At 41.1% G+C, this 17,264-nt stretch overlaps 1 protein-coding gene across 2 annotated transcripts; it reads left to right on the forward strand.

Annotated features, from left to right (window-relative positions):
* Window positions 1-2,890: 2,890 nt before the first annotated feature.
* Window positions 2,891-7,919, forward strand: rgcc (regulator of cell cycle). Of its 2 annotated transcripts, XM_067604147.1 has the most exons (5): window positions 2,892-3,061; window positions 3,264-3,437; window positions 5,887-5,979; window positions 6,168-6,230; window positions 7,137-7,919. In XM_067604147.1, exons 1-5 carry the CDS (start codon window positions 3,034-3,036, stop codon window positions 7,142-7,144), a joined length of 366 nt encoding a protein of 121 aa, XP_067460248.1. In that variant the 5' UTR covers window positions 2,892-3,033; the 3' UTR covers window positions 7,145-7,919. The 2 variants fall into 2 exon arrangements, with proteins under 2 accessions (XP_067460247.1, XP_067460248.1); XM_067604146.1 differs by lacking the exon at window positions 7,137-7,919 and having other exon boundaries at window positions 2,891-3,061; window positions 6,168-6,241.
* The last annotated feature ends 9,345 nt before the right edge of the window (window positions 7,920-17,264 follow it).

Below are 17,264 nucleotides of genomic sequence, written 5' to 3' on the forward strand. Positions count from 1 at the left end.
TTTTTGAAATAGCAGTAGTAGCATTTTCTAAGCTGATATGATGCATCATTTGTCCATCAAAAATTAATATAAATGAAAATGTATATATGTAAGTAGAGATCATGTAATTTATTTGTTAATAAATATTATTACTATTCTTGCTATTCAGTGTCCAGCTCAGTGATGTATGAGTACATAAATGAAAGGATGCAAATAGAGAGCTTTGGTATCCAGAGTGTGAGTATGTGAACACCGATATCTTCTCATGGTGTCTTGAGGGTGTCACTTTTAGCACCTCTGCTGAGGCCAGGCCGTCGTTAAGTAGCACCCAAGGGCCTCCAGAGTCAACAGACACGTGCAGCTGCAAACACATGGCATGTTTGTCCATTTGCTGATCATGTTAAACTGGGCGCTGGAGGTGTGAAAGTCTCAGCATGGCGGTCCTACATACTACTGATCTGTGAAGACAAATTAACTTACAGATAGCTTTATCGGACAACTGGCTGTCTGAGAGGTTGGGAGTACTGATGAGAACCAGCTGTTTGACTGTGGCAATACTCCACATAATAATACTAATGTGACACTTTATTCTTTGGAGATTCCCTTGTTGAAGAAGTTTAATATGAGAATTTTACTAAGAGATCATCCATATAAATATGAAGGCAATTTAGCTGCTCATCAGACCAGAAATTCTTTACAAAATCTTGCTTCATGTTAAAAAAAATAAGTGACACCAAGCCTCTATAGCTGCGAGCATCATAGCAAGTAATGTAATGTAACCAATAATGCCATTATTACAACTTACAACTTAAATCATTGCTATTATACACAAGACCTACTAAGGTAAGGTTACTAGGTCTTGAAGCTTAATAATTAAACAAAAGACAGACCATACAAAAGCTAAATTTACAGAAAGTCTGGTGAGGTAAAGTTCTCAGTGGCTTGTACAGTATTTGCAGAGTGGGAGTGGGGTTTTTAGACTTGTTAAGGATGTAGTAAGAGTACACTGAGAGTACAACAAGTACCTGATTGGGGGGTTAAAAATATATGCTACAAAGAATTCCTGACAGTTGAAAAATCTTTTTGCCAAACTTGCACATGAAGACAAAAGACAAAGTCTCAAACTCAAGGTCCTCTTACTGTTCCAGACCTTTCAATTGTATCACACAGGCTTCATCAGCAGATGAAGTTTTATCAGTTGTCGGGGAACTGTAGAGGTTCAAACTTTCAGTTAACTTCATCTGCTGATGAACACTGTGTGATACAGTGAAAGCTCTGAGACAAGTGAATGACTGTAACTTGAGTTGAGACTGTTTTGTCAACTTCTGTTTCCAAGGTCAAGAATTAACGGGAGTTAAAAGAATAGCAAAGCTTAGCTGTTTTGCAGAAAGGTTTTTTAAAAGAGAGCAATAGCGTGACTGATTCAAAATCAGATGCAGTTATCATGATGCACCACCAGGTGTCGCTCCATGTTCACTTTGGCTGAAGATCAGGCCTAGACGAAATATTTTCATACCAGATTTTGTCTGATAGACCTCCACCTGATAAGATCACTAGATATCATGTGGTACAAAACCACGTGATCAAGACATCCAGTGTGACATAAGTCTAAAAAGATTCTTTTTAAATCTTTAAAACAAACTTCAAGCATAATCCCACATTCAAACAGTCATGGATATTCAGAGAACTTTTTTTTTTTTGACAAAAAGTTCACAACTTGATGATAGAAGCCTCTTTGTGAATAATATCAGAGTGAATTCTCATTCCTGTGCTCTTTCCTATTTACAGTATACAGTATGTGTGCTCTCTTCAAATTAAATAATATTAAATTATTCCTCATTCTGCTGACAGTTTCGCAGCCCTGTGGTGGTTCTCTGAGCCCTCTGTGCGCAACCCTCATTGAAAAACACACAACTGATGTATGTACACTAGACGTATCCCTCATTCACTAAGGCTGGCCCATGTTATCCATACTACAAATGTTATATATCATGGTGGATGAAATTTTCAAACTGTTTACTTAAGTAATTTAACAATGTAAAAATACTCCATTAGAAGTACAGAAAAAGAAAAGAAGTATTACCAGTAAAATATACTTAAAGTATCATAAGTAAAAGCACTCATTATAAAGGCAGAATGGCTTCTGTTAGTGTTATGTATTATGTTATTATCAACATGTTAGCAGCATGTTGATGTTGTATATACCCAAGCTGCAGCTTAATTTCTATTAAACATACTGTTGGGTAAATTTGTAACAATGTTTTGGATTTTATTGGCTGATCATCCACTTTGCATGTGAAGAATATTAATGTGTAAAGTAACTAATAGGACTACAGGCTGCTGAGTAAATACTGTGGAGTAAAAAGTACAATATTTAGCTCTGAAATGTAGTGACGTATACTGTATAGCATAAAATGGTTGTATAACTACTCCGATATATCATAAATATAATAGTAAAAGTACTTGAGTACAGTACTTGAGTAGATGCTGGCAACTTAGTTACTTTCCATACATATTGTAGCTATAAATGACTTTCAGTTAAGGTTTCTATCATTGAGACAATCAAATAAAGAAACTGATAGGCTCTTCCTGATATTAATTACAGTTTGGCCTCGTTCTGTCATGATCTGCCCAGTGACAAAATATGAAAAGCACTGGGTCATGATTATAAATATCTCTGGATTACACCCCTCTGCCTGGCAAGTGACACATAAGTTGTTTACAAACATACTTTTATGAGGGAGACGTCAGGGGTGTGCAACTTCAACCGGGAAAAGCTTTATTGGTCACTGACAGCACACACACACACACACACACACACACACACACACACACACACCCTGCCCTCTCCTCCCTTGCCTCTCTCGTCACCGCCCCCACAGCAGGGCTGGTTAAAAGGCGGCAGTCCTCGGGCTGGAGGGATGAGTGCAAGACCTGCAGCAGTTCAGCATACAGGAGGACAGAGCGGGACTTTACACTGAGGGACATATTTATATATAACAGACTTTACAGGACAGAAGCTTCTGGATAATCTCTAACCCGATTACTGGAATCATGAAGTCTCCAAAACTCGCACCTCAAGGTAAATGTGAGATGTTTTTCCATCATGTCTTATTTGTTTGTTTGTAGGCTGTTTATGGTTTATCACTATAGGTTCATATTCCCATCACATTTCGATAGGGACACTACAATAAAATTATATTCAAATTCTAATAGGAAATATTACAGTGACTTTATTATGACCCTGTATTTCATGTTTGTGTGTTTGTTTGTTTTTCCTGCAGCGAAGTTCACCAAAGAGGAGGACCTGAACGACGTGCTGTGCGAGTTCGACGCGGTGATCGAAGACTTCACGTCCCCGGTAGAGAAGCGGCACTTCAGGTACGACGAGCACCTGCAGACCATGAAGAGGAGGAGCTGCGCCAGCGTCAGCGACAGCGGCATCAGCGACTCAGAGAGTAAGTTAGGACTTAGTTGGAGATTAATTATTAACTGTATATTCAGCAGCTTTAGGGAGCTCTGTCCTGTAGGTTTGCTATAGGATGATTTACAAATGTGACAACCAAAATATTGGCAACTTTTCTCTTTGGACTATTTACAACTTGTTATAATCTATATCTTGATAAAATAATGTGGACCACATAGTCACTACAATTATATCATATAAATCAGACAGTAGCGCAATAAAAAGTCCTCAATTTGTGAAAACCTTGAACTGACACCTGAGACTCCAGAATGGAGATCAGGCACTATGGTAATTAAATACAGTAGTTATTTTTTTTCTCAGCAACTATACTTCTCAGTCATCTCTAACTGATGATGATCTGCCCACTTTACTTTAGAAAAAAGTCCTAAGTAGTCAGTCATATCAGTGTCCTTTTTATCAGGAACTTGTTAACTTTGCTTCAGTTGTGATAGTCTGTTTCCCACATTAGTCTTGCCTCTTGTTTAGTATCTTATCATCTGTAATCAAGAGGGCAGCTGGAGTGACTGGCACACATGCTTGTACGCTCACACGCACAATTACACATGATGAGAGAGATAAAGAGAGAGACAGAGAAATTTTTAATCATGGTGCAGAGGCTCTGAGGTTAGATTAAGCTACTGCTGCATATTTTGGCACACCTGCCCCCATATTGTGGCTTCTCCTCTCAAGTTTTACTGCCATTCATTACTATATTACTCTACCATACAGTGCTATAGAGGTCTGCTTCCCCAGCTGCGGAGCTGGCCTGAGGCTGGCTTTCACCCAAATGGGATAGCCTCATATAGCTGACATTTAGGGAAAAGTATGCTTCAGGTCCCCATGAGCTAAGATAGTTTCCCAAACACATGTCAGAGGGTTGGGACTTCCATGGGAAGATGTGCTAATGTCTTTATAGTCTTGGGTTTTCTGGAAAGGCAGTCTGTGAAACCATTTAAGAGCAGAAAGAGGATGTCCAATTAACAAGACCTCCCTGCTGCATGCATGATAGATTCCAGAGAAAGATTATCAGGCGCTAGTGCTTTCTAAAATTTCATGGGTTTTTTTTCTTTGTGATCAAAGTTTGGTAATTGCATAATAACTGAGGCTCCAGTTGTTTTGTCAGCATATCTTCAATTTGACCAGTTCAGCTGGAATTTTTGTAATTATTACCACATCACCGCTAAGGGTCTTGCAGCAAGCACCCCCAGTGATGAAAACAGCAGGAAGGTGTTTGACCTGTGTCTGCGATACTGAGCTTGTTGATTTGCTGACGGGATCAGATTCCTGCATGAGCTCTGTCCTCTCCATGGCAGTCTAATGAAGAGGGACCTGTCCCACGCAGGGACGACCCATTGTGTTGCAGCCTGATGGATGGATGGACTGTTGAAGGCACAGATAAATGACGGAAACTGTGCAGAGTCTGAGAGATGCACCCTACGGAGCGTGCGTGTGTGAGTGAGGGAGAGTTACATTTTGGAGAGCAGAAAAAGAAAGCTGAGAGAAATGAGGAGGTTTCATGTCCAAATCAAATGCTGCAAATGTGTGCCTGGGTGCTCCCCGTTGTGTGTGGCGTCTCCTATCTCACGCTGTGTGTTCAGTGCTGAGTGGTGGGAGTTGTACGGGTCAGAGAGGGGGGAGTAAATAAGTGGTTGACATCTGAGACGCTGTTAAGGGCCGCTGGAGCTCTACAGAGTGGAGTGAAATAGATGTAAGTGCTGCACAATATTCCTTTTCTCACACGTACTCACTGCATACTCAGATATCATTATCAGGAAGATTGACATTTCCACCAAGCTGGTTAAGTATGTCAATGACAAAAAACGCTGCTTTTAACAAATTAAGGCAGACAGACAAGTCAAATACTATCTTGTTGTACTGGAAATCTCTTTCTTCTTTACATTTCTTTACCAGACAAACAAATGGCACATGGGAGGCAGAAACATTACCCCTGCACTTGTATCAGCCTTTAAACACGTTGGAGGTAAATCTTGTTTAAGAGTTGACTCCGGAGACATCTCTGCCCAGGCCAACCTGTTATACTGCTGTGACTAGCTGCCACAATGGAGGTTTAGCAGCTTAGTTATGGTTACATGTGGTATTTTTTGCTCTTGAGTCGTCCGGTGAAGCAAAGCAGAAGCTGCTGGAAATGCAGACAAGTTGTCAGCGTTGGAGTTGGAGTATAGTTTTTAACTCCAGAAACTTATGCTGTGAGCGTGACATGTGTTTGTGTGTATACAAATGTCAGTTTGTGCAAATACAAGCACATGCATGTGTGTGACAGCCCATAGTGGAAGGGTATCATTAGAGGAGAATGCAGTGATTACAAGCTGAAGTCGTTCCACTGACAGATCAAAAATGGGCATTTTTTGTGTGTTTGTGTGAGTACACTGAAAAGCGAACATTCATTTAATCTAATTTGTCTGTCTCTCTTTTTCCATCAGGTGCAGAGTCGCTCAATAGAAACAGCTTCAGCTTCAGCGATGAGAGGCTGAACTCCCCTACCACCACCTCACCTCCTCTTATGTCACCAAAACGTGAGTTGAAATTGTGACTTTTCATAATGAAAAAAAAAAAAAAAAGAAAATCCAGCTTTGACTTACTTTGGCACATGGCTAGGCTGCAGACAGATTAATAAAGTATAAATCACATAGTGAAAGAAAAGAACAACCTTCCTATTTGTTGTTTTATAATCTGTGATTAAATATCTCTGTCTCCCTTGCAGCCAAACTCGGCGACACTAAAGAACTGGAGGACTTCATCGCCGACCTTGACAGGACATTAGAAAGTAAGTGCTAATGCAACCTGGCTGTCAGAACCCCTGATGAATTAGCCTGTGCACTGGCGCCTCTTGCTACTCTGGATTAACAGGAGCATTTGTTCCTTATGTCAGTAATGCTAATGACCACTCCTAAAATGACACAGGAGTCACTCCCCCTATAGGTTTCCAAGAAACAGTGATGTGTCAGGACTATGAAGGAGGCATGTTGCATGGACCATAAGGGCCTCTGGTGTTACACTGGAGAAAAAGGCATCGTGTCCATTTACATTTGTTTTGAAGAAAAGTGCTGCCACATAGCACTGTGCACAAGGTTTTCTATTTCATCCCATCCCTTTCTCCCCTTATCCCTTTTTCATGTAAATATAGCACAACACATACACAGAGCTGTGTGTATGTACATGCATGAAGCTGTAATCCGAGAAGGCAAGAAGGTGTAGTGTAGTCTCTTATGGAACGTCACTGGTATAAATGGCTAACCTCTTCGTTACTACAGGGCTTGTGAGTGTTTGAACTTGCATCAGAGTATTAGGAATGTGTGCTGCTGCAAACCTGGGCTGGAATTCCAACTGTAAATGTCAGGAGTGGAATGAAACAGAAGTGGGAGTTGAAATGCTCTCCGTATTTTTGTGTTTTTTTTTTCCTCCACCTCCCTGCTCTGTTCTGTGTCTCAGCCGCTGAATGTCCGTCTTTCATAGCTCGCCGGCGTCCAGTAGCTCTGTAAAGCTGGAACATTCAATCAGTCAGTCGGGCAGTCAGCCAGCCCCCCTGTTAGCCCTGGAGAATGGCGTGTTTATTAGGGCCACCAGTATTTACGATGACCAGCCTGTAAAACCGAACGTCCGCTGAGAATAGAGCGGGCGACCAAGGAGCCAAGGAGTCCTGTTCTAATCAGGTCTGTCTGTCTGTTCTTAGGCATGTGACACGGAGGATCACAGTCATCTTGGAGTGTAGCCATGACAGAGGGAGGGAGTGGATGCCTGGACCCCCCTTGAGCAGCCAACACGCACCTGCTCCCACACTGAAACTTCTCCACCCCCCCACCCCCCCAACAGGATACAGCTGGATGGCCCAGCAACTGCCAAGTGGCTCCACCTCGGCAACAGGTCTAGCCAGCGCTCTGCTAAAGTTAACCCAGCAGTGCTCAACTAACTCCAGACCACTTGGCTACTGGGCTGTAAGGAGTGCAAGAAGGATCAAAATTAGCATTGTAGGGAAAACAAGGACATGAATACTAAGCAGCCGTGAGGTATTGGACTCTAAAACATTGAATATATGCCATACAGAGTTACTGGAACATTTATTGTCAGAGCCACAAATCACCCCCACCACACACACCAGGTCACACTCCCTCATCCAAAAACCTGAGCTGAAAGAGTATTTAAAATGGCTTTTTATAATAGAAATATATTTGTAATTTTATAGAGCTTCTTATTGTAAATTTATTAGTCGTTTTTGTGAAATATATTTTTGTATCTCATGTAAATAATAATTGTTTCAAATTTTATTTGCCTTGATATTAAATGGACAGTCAGATTAAGGTTTGACACTCGTTGACTGGAATAAAGTTGGTGACGTGCTTAATACGAATGTGAACTTAATCCACTCTGGGAAAAAAACTGGAAAGCAATATATGTATTTAATACAGCTAATGCCTGCCAGAGGTAATATTAAAGTGAAATATTGTTCTTTTAGTAACACATGCCTCCTCTCTTTATTGTTGATGTGAATTTTCTGCTTCTCTTGGCTTCAGTGAAGTTTTTTCTGTCATGTAACAGATCTGAATTTAACGTGCATGTGTGTTTCTCTCTCTCTCTAATCATCACAGCCTGCTTTTGTACTATACATTCAGCTATTTACATTACAGAATAATTTAAAACTAATGCATTAGCCCTTTTTCAGTGTGTGTCATGCAGTCCTTAAAGGATCGGTTCACAGCTTTTCAAGTCTGTGTTAAAACATAAATCAGATGCCCAAGTGAACATTGAAACAGGTTTTTCTTGCTGTAATCATTCCTCCTGTTCATACTGACCATTAGAAGATCCCCTCCAAATGCAATTATAATGCAAGTGATGAAAAAAAAAATCCACAGTCCTCGTTTGGGAAAAAATGTATTTAAAGTTTAGCTGAAGATAATCTGAGACCTCAGCTGTCTGAGTTAGTCACATAAAGTTACAGTCTTTTAGTAAAACAAACCCTCTTTGTGTCTTGACAGATTGTGTTTTCCTGTTCAGCTGCAGTGAAAGGATTGCAACAAAAAGAGGAAATTTGGCAATTTACACAGTGACCTTGAAAGATATTGATTTGATTCGACTTCAAATACACTTTTAAATACATGTGGATTTTGGTACCCATCACTTAGATTGAAAACCCATTTCGAAGGGATCTCTTAATGGGGTTAAAATCACATCAGACAAGTATGTATTGATTTCTTTAAGAGGCCATGGAGCACAGTAGGTGTAGAGCTGCTGAGTGGCTGAATTGCAGCAGTAACAGCGGGAATCTTTGATTGACAGCTACTGTGGCGCCTCACCATCTCAGCACTTTATTAGCCCACCATCACTGCTTCCCCGTGAGTCCCTATTTCAATGACTTTCTGATCTCTAACACTCTGTCCCTTTTCTCAGAAAGACTTCCCAAAACAGACCGTATGCAATATCATAAGAAGAAGTGGGATGTTAACTTCCTCCCAAGAATGTAAACTCATACGTTCAACAACAGACACACACACACACACACTGAAATAGATATTACAAGTCTCTTACCCTCTGTGCTCATTAATCAGTCAGTCAACAAAGCAGGGACTTATGTAACTTCTGTAGCAACAGGGTCTATTTCCAGAGGTGGAGGGACACAGGAGGGTTTGACCCCTCCCTGGCCCAGCAGCAGGTGTGGCTGAAGTAATCTTATGTCAGAGGCACCCCTCCGTCTGCTGACCACCAGGGGCCAAAGGTCACTAAGTATGAGGAGATTTACGCTTCTATACTGGCTCCATAGTGGCAGCGCAGCAGGTGCAGACAGACCAGGGACCACAATTAAATTAGTTCAGTTCAAGTATTTGTTCTTTAATGTGGTTCTATGTCCGCTCTTATGTAAAGGAAGATATTATGCCCCTCCTTTCCTTCAGCCACTTACTGCATCTGTGCCTTTGATTTCATTTCACACAAGTCTTGATGTTTTGAAGTGTTCAAATGAGCCCACGAGCTGAGAATCCCTCACAGCTGTGTACGGCGGCTGCTCACAGTCTGTGGACGTGGCCAGCCCACTATCAGTGCATACCAGTCTGTGTTAATCTGATGGCAGGAAGTTGGCATGAATATACCCGTCTCCACGTTGTTTCTTCAGCACAGTTGGCAGAGGGGAGCTGTGGGCATTATGCCATAGCGTGTCCACGTATCTGCGCTGTTCTGGACGATGGTGCAATGTTTGGAGGGTTCCTGCTCGAAGCCGGGCAGCTGGCACTGATCTGAGAGAGCATGTTGACACAATACATGATCCTCTGAGGGCACGGTGGGAGTTGTTCTTTTTTTCTAAAACAACCTTCCCGCTTGGCAGCAGTGGGCATCTTTTTGGCAGCATGGGTCAGTCCCGTAGAAGTGTTGGCCTTGGCAGCAGACAGTCTGTATATGTGCAGGGCTGGAAGTGTGGGAAAGTCAGGAAGACTCAGGAAAGGAGAGCAGGACGAAATGAAGGGATGGAGATACAGGAAAACAGTAAGGAGAAGGGATTGGAAGCATTTAAAGATAGAAAGGTGAATGAAGAAAAGGGTGGACATGTGGAGAAACTGACAGAGAAAGACAAACACATTAAATCCTGCAACCATGTGTCCATCTATACATCACAGTGGATTCCTATGGGAGGCCCCTCAAGACTGCCGAAGCGGTCGTGCTATGAATAGGCTGGGCAGAGACACACAGATGTGTGTGTCCACATCATAAAGAGACAGAAATACACAGAGCCAAATATCAGGTTCAGCTTTCCACTGGGTCTTCACATCACTGGTGTCCAGATGTCCCTGCTGGCGCCGCGTGAGGAGAGGGGAACTTCAACGTGTGTGTGTGTTCATGTTGATCTCTCTGATGCTATTTTGTTTGCACATTATCAGTAACCGTGTACCGGGACATATAGAGTGGTGTGTGCGTGGGTAGATGCATTTGTAAGTGAGCATGTGTGTGCCTGTTTGTCATGTTTAAATGTGAGTATGGACAGGTTCATGTGTGTGTGTGTGTGCATCTGTGTCCTTGCCTTTCTGTTCAACTTGTTGTTTGAACTGTTGCCTTACAGAGGGAAGGTCAGAAGTTTGTTGCAACTCTGTCTGTGTGGCCTTTGCTTGTTCTTCTCATGTTCATGAGGCTTTTCTTCAGGTGTTGTGATTTCCTCCCATAGTCCAAAGATAGGAAAGTCAAGTAAAGTGGAGATTTTAATTTGCTCACGTGTGCCTTTAATGCAAGAAATGTGAAGCATTGCTGTGAAGTGGTAGAAGTAGCAAAGCATGACAATCTGGCAATTTGTCAACTAACAAATATTAAATGATGATGAGAGATGGTCTAACATTATATAAAGTTTAATTTCTGAGTAGTGACCACAATGTAAAGCAACTTATTAATAACAAACAAATGCACACAAACAGCAGACTGCACTGAGGACCCCTGAAGTCTTTCCCTGGCAATGAAAAGCTTTCACCATTATGAGAGAATCCAGACTCGCTGACATCAGGAGTGACAGGCTGTCACGGATGTCATTATAATACTGCCTCTCCCTGACATCATGCACTCCCTTTAATTGCACATCCATTATGATCTCCATCATCACTATCACACTGACCTATCTATGACCTGACAGACAGCATTTGTGACTTCTCCAAAGTGATTCAGTATTGAAGCAGCAGCAGTGTCTTGATCTATGTTGAAAGCATTAGACGATGAATGCTTGTGTAATAAGGACACAGCTCATTTGAATGGTAAATTTTGCCTCATCTCCACCTTGGAAATTAGGTCACACTCTTCTTAGCAGGCAGATGTTTCAGACACACATGCAGTCCAGTGACTATGGCCACTGGGAAGTCTGAACAATATGTGGGTGTGTTGGAGCTGACAGAGCAGTGAATTTACTGTTGTGGACCCTCATGCAGCTGAATAGATGGCTTTCTAAAGACTCATTCCTTCATGGAACAAGAAACTGTGAAGTGACTTCTGGGCTTGTTTGGTCACCAAGAAACAATGTCACAGTGTGTGTATCCTGAAAAAAAGGATTAACTTTTCAAAACTGGACAAAACACAACACAAAGTGTTATGACAACAGAAGTAAGTCTGACAGTTATGTAATAGATTTAATCATTGGGTAATTTGAAGTCCTGTCCCTGTTCCTTTGTTGCACAAGCATTTTTAGCTCAGTGGGTTCTGAGCATTTTTTCATCTATCTTTGTGAAATACTGAAATATAATCCTGGAGTTCTTTGTCCATATTCTAGGATAAATGAGTATCTCATACTGGGGAGAGAAATTTGGGTGGCAGTAACCCAAGTGGTAGAGTGGATCAGCCATAAATTGTAGGGTTGTTGGCTTGATCCATAGCTCCACTTGTTGAAATGTGCTTAAACAAGACACCAAATTGACACCCAAATTGCTGCTGATGTGTATAGTTATACAGTATAGTAAGTTATTGTGTCATGCACATACAAGTGGCCAGCCTACATGGACTTACAAGACACCAAAGACAAGACACCACAGTTGCAGTAGTGAAACATTTGTCAAACAGACAAGAAAGAAACTTCTTACATTACATTGCAAACAAAGAACTTTGTTTTCTGTACCAATGTCTACAAATGATATCAGCCACAAACATTTTACTAAATAGCGTAGCCCTTAAATCCTCATATAATGACCAATAAAACATATAATGGACTTCGTCTTCAGTCTCACCTAAATCACACAGCAAACAGAGCATTTTCTCTTCAGGAAGAACAGTAAACATGCCTGCTTCTGTAGATGATGGTAATGCACCTGAACATACTGTCACTGTGCACACAGAGATCTTTGACTTGTTGAGGATTCTGCTTCACATGAGGCTACACAATCTTTTTCATATACATAGTGGAAAATCAAGGTGTACACAATCTTTGGATAGAAATCTCTCAAATTAATGTAACTTCATAATTTTAACCCCCCCAAAAAATAACCACTATTATTTTCAAAACCGATCTGTAGTTTTTAAATGCTAACAAATGATAACTTTTTTGTCATTGACAAAACAATAGGACACTCAAATGCTACTATCCTGTGCAGTGGTTGATACCTGTTTAGCTTAAAATACAGTCAAACAACTCAGTGTCATATTTCAACTTTTCAGAAAGACTGAGGAGCAAACCCCTCCATGAGAAGACACATTTCAGTGCCAGAAGAGTGACCTCAGCTCTTTACAGCTGAGGGTTTTCATGGATTGAGTTGGACACTGCAACAATCGCAAATAATTTAAGCAAAGCCTGGTTATATCTACTAACTAAATTACTGGCACATACCGTACATAGTTGTTATCTTGCTCTTCAATGCAGTTTTTCCACGTGGCTGTAGCAAAGCATGACAGGTGGGGCATGAGATGAGGTGGTGATATCACTAGGCTCTGGGCCTGCTGAATTCTCAGCCAACATTTAGGCACAGCTGTTTCCCTTGGCCAGTCTTAACTCAGCCTGCACTTCCCCTGAGCTTGGCTGTGTCAAATTGGAAAGGTTTGACAAAGTGAAAACTGGGACACTGGCGTTGTAATACAAGTTTCTGTCAACATTTTTTGGCATTTCTGCTTTGTTGGACAGTTGACAGTAGAAAGCGAGGATACAGTACATTGTGTTGTATTATTTGTTTGTCATATAAATTTGTTAGACTAATTTTTGACCACAGATAACAAAGAAAAGACCGTTTAAAATGTGGAACTACTCTATTTGCTTTAGGAGTAGTCTGATCATGTACAGTGTAAACTCACTGTTAGCTTTCACAGATCCAAGCCAGATAGTCTTATTGCTCATGCTGGAGGTCTACGTGGCGAGTAGAGTGACCCGTTCTCAGACAGACTCTGACTCATAGTGTCCGGCCCATTAGCATGAAGTGAGCATGACCCTATATTTCCAAATGCATGAGTCACTGGATTGCACATATGATGGATGTGGTAACCCCAACATAGACAATGTGGTGACAATATTCAATTTATCTGTCAACTTGGCAAAAACTATTTTGGGATTTTTTCAACACGTGCATTTTGCGCTGGGATCGTTTCTAAAAAAAACAAAAAACAGAAATTATGAAAGTGAACACGTGTAACATCCTGATTAGTGCTACAAATAACTTCCTCTATACGTGATAGTGTGATGTGTGAGGAACCTCAGGACACACAGTCTAATCCCCTATTCAAACAGGAAATGTAAAAGAAAGTGTGTGTGTGTGTGTGTGTGTGTGTGTGTGTGTGTGTGTGTGTGTGTGTGTGTGTGTGTGTGTGTGTGGATATGACTTAAGTCACTTTCAGGGACACACACCACACTTAAGACCAGTTAGGGTTAAGGTAAGTCTCCAGGAAATGAATGTAAATCTATGTAAATACCCCAAAAGTGACTTAAGTAAACCTATGTGTGTGTGTGTGTGTGTGCATACACAGCACCAGGCAGATCCCAGATGTCCCTGCGCTGTCACAGCCCTCCTTCCTATTGTCAGTCCGGGCTGTCTGGCTGCCATCTGTTGCTCTCTCTGACCTTTTACATTTATCCCTCTGCCTCCCTGCATCTTAATACAGTAGCTGCTTATGAACAGTACATTACATAATATCTTTATCCAAACCCTCCATCTCTGCACCTTTCCCTCCCACTTCCTCTTATCCTTCATATCTCTTTATTTAAAAGGAGGGTAAACTGTCTGTTTAAGGTGGCAGCATTTGATCCCAGTGGTGGGTAACACGAGGGTTCACTGTTAAAAATGTACCTACATGACTATCCCTGGGCAGCTCCTTCAGGTTGAATCACTGAAGGCTTGTTAGAATATCTGTCCAGGAGCTGCGAGTCGGCACTTTACATAGATAAGAATGGCAATGAAAGTTAAGGACATTGGTTGAATAGGTGAGCTATAGCACTGCAGCTGAATCTCTGGTGTTATTTTAAATGATCATCCCAATTAATTACAATATAAACATAGAAATTCCAGCTCACAGCTTCATAATAATGTACAACTGAAGTAATACATATAACAATCTAGATATTCCTCGTGTGCACTGGAATTTCTATGCATACATTCCTGCTCCTGTTCAACACCCTGGAAGATGGATGAGCTTATAAATATGCACAGGACCATCATCATCTGTTACGATAACATTATCACTGACTTTATCACTAGGAGGAAAGGTCTGGTGGGGCAAGAAAAACGAGCAGCAAGATGATCGGACAGGTATTAGATAAACCCCCAAGTTAGACAAACATAAAATTATTACTCAAACTGTTGTTAACATCCATCACAGTTTAGTTTAGTTGAGTGCTCACACAGTTTTCCTGTACAATCAGGGATTATACCCAAAATTACAGGCACAGCTGCTTTCACTTTTCCTCCAAATACAGGGCTTTAGATAAACTGGCTAAACTGTTTTCAACCTGTCTGATCTTCTGAATACTTGTGTTTCTTGCCCCATTGGACCATGTTCCCACATCTCAGCCGTTAACTCGGTGAGTATAACATTATCATAACTGCTGGAAATGATGGCCAAAGCTATGAAAGTAAGATCCAATTCATAATAATTATCTGTAAGAATGATCCTTTAAGGAAGGGAGACATGGTGGAAGAGTAAACTCAATAAGAGTCATTATCTTCATCTCTGATAGACAGACATGAAAATAACTGACAGTGGACAGTTTCCACTATCTTAATGTACTTGATAAAGTCTAAATGGTCTACAGCTTATCATTAAGTGTTACCGTCTATGTGGAGTCTTTCCCAAGAAACGTTATCCACTGATGCAATTTGTTCCTTCTTAATTCTTAAATGGCCCCCATTGCAGCCACAATGAGCTCTCTCTTCTCTTAATAGACCTCTCTGTGGTGCACACTTATCTGTTCCTGTGGTGCCAACAGGCGGATTACACAGAGAGAGAGAGAGAGAGAGAGAGAGAGAGAGAGAGAGAGAGCGTAAAGGAGGACAGAGAGCGAGCTACAGAGGCTGAGAATGTGTGAAGATTATCCAGCAAGGATGGGGACCTATAAAATGACAGCAGATTGACCAAAATACAAAATAATATTCAGCAGACAGTGTTGAGTCAGGGGTATTGATGGGTGTATGCGTGGGAAGGGGGGGGGGGGGGGGGGTGGCAACGTACAGCTAAGAAGAGAGGGGAAAAATGACCAAGGGGAGTCTGATGTGAGTGTAATGCAGAGTCATACTGCATGAAGCTTTAAAAGTTTAAAACACACAGTTTTGCAAGACTACAGTTTACATACATTTCAAATCACTGCTGACCATTTTCCTAATAATCCAATGAGTCTTTGGATAGATTTCCTACTTTCCAGGCAGCTACTGGCTGCTGCTCATGCTGGTATGAAAATCTGTGTACAAATCCGCTTGCAGATATTTGAAACTTGTTTGAAATAGGTAAACCATCATAGAGATTATTAAGAACTTTCATTTTTCTGTTATTCAATTGTATATTGTCATGTGGAAGACATATGATAAGAAAACATGGGTGTCATTTTTCCAATACTGCATCTACTGTATCTTATCTACACTTCCTGCCAGCAGCTGTACTACCATGCCAACATAACATAAGTTTTTTATCAAACTGATGATCGACGAAATGATCAGTGTGATGGATTTATTGCTCATGCAAATTTCAAGTCTTGGCAAGTTTAATGTCAAAAACTGTATTGACATTAAGAAACAGTGTCTGTTTGGGAGATGGAATCAATCTAAAGCCTTAAAATATGCTGAACATCTGCAGGAAAAATTTGCAAAACCATAAATGTTTCAGTGTTCAAGTGTCCAAGTGCATCATCCTCAAGTATGAATGGGCAGATGGTGTGTAAATCTTAATAAATCTGTGGTGAGTAAACATTATTTTAGCAGACAAAGACCATTGTTAATAATTAAGTTCCAACAGATGCTGACTTCTCTAATCCCTCCTGCTGCTTTCACTTCCCCTCCCATCCTCCTGTTTTACCTTTCCCTCCCTCCCTCCCTCCCTGTCTTTCATCCCCTCCTCCAGCCTGATAAGCTTCTCTTCTTCTCCGCCCTCCTCCTTCTTCCACGTCTCCTTTTCACAACTAAACTTGTCTCTGTCTATTGTCTTTTATCCATCTCTCGTGTCTACACCCCTGCCTTTCACCTTCAATACAACCTCTGGCATTTTTAAGAAAGGGCGGGTTTACTTTTTCTACAGTTTCCCCATCGCAATTCTCTTTACCCCCTGTCTATCTGTTTGTTCCCCCCTCCTTCTGTTTTCCCTGCCCTGTGGCCAGGTTAGAAAGGTGGGTCAGGGTTTAGCTTTAGGACAGCAGCAGCACCCTGTCATTAATGCTGACTTTATGTGTGACAAGTCTTTTCATGGAAACTGCACCCTGAGGGGGAAAACCTCACGTGACTGATGGTGAGAACTTTCTTCTAGACTGTAGTCTAGAGTCTCTTCTCAGCTTCATCATTTAACACACATGAAATTGCCTTGTATCTAAATATGTGTTTGGGATCATGTACATGCACATTGGAACATTTGGGTATTACCACTGGAATGAGATTAAATACATACTATATATCCATAATGTATACATACTTAACAATGCAGTAGAAGAATATCCATGCTGTCATCAGTAAATCATAAAATCAGCCAAAAAAGTGGCAGCAGAAAGCAAATACTGAGGTTGAATTTCACGTTAGCAGAGTCCTCTAACAATCACTGTGGGCTCAACTTCTCTCCACTATGGAGTGCAGTAAAATTACCATGTATTTGTATAGCAAACCACAATGATTGCACCAGTCAGTTCATTGTTTCTGCTGGAAACAGGATTGATGAGAGCAGTGAAAGTGAACAATAG

Source organism: Thunnus thynnus, chromosome 11 (genome assembly GCF_963924715.1).
Source record: "Thunnus thynnus chromosome 11, fThuThy2.1, whole genome shotgun sequence".
In the NCBI taxonomy this organism is placed as follows: domain Eukaryota; kingdom Metazoa; phylum Chordata; class Actinopteri; order Scombriformes; family Scombridae; genus Thunnus; species Thunnus thynnus.

Excerpts from the sequence above, each read along its gene's own strand:
- rgcc (XM_067604146.1), top strand. The coding sequence starts at position 3,034 with ATGAAGTCTCCAAAACTCGCACCTCAAG. Across the intron at positions 3,062-3,263 it reads TCCAAAACTCGCACCTCAAG|CGAAGTTCACCAAAGAGGAG; the intron begins GTAAATGTGAGA and ends TTTTTCCTGCAG. Across the intron at positions 3,438-5,886 it reads CGGCATCAGCGACTCAGAGA|GTGCAGAGTCGCTCAATAGA; the intron begins GTAAGTTAGGAC and ends TTTTTCCATCAG.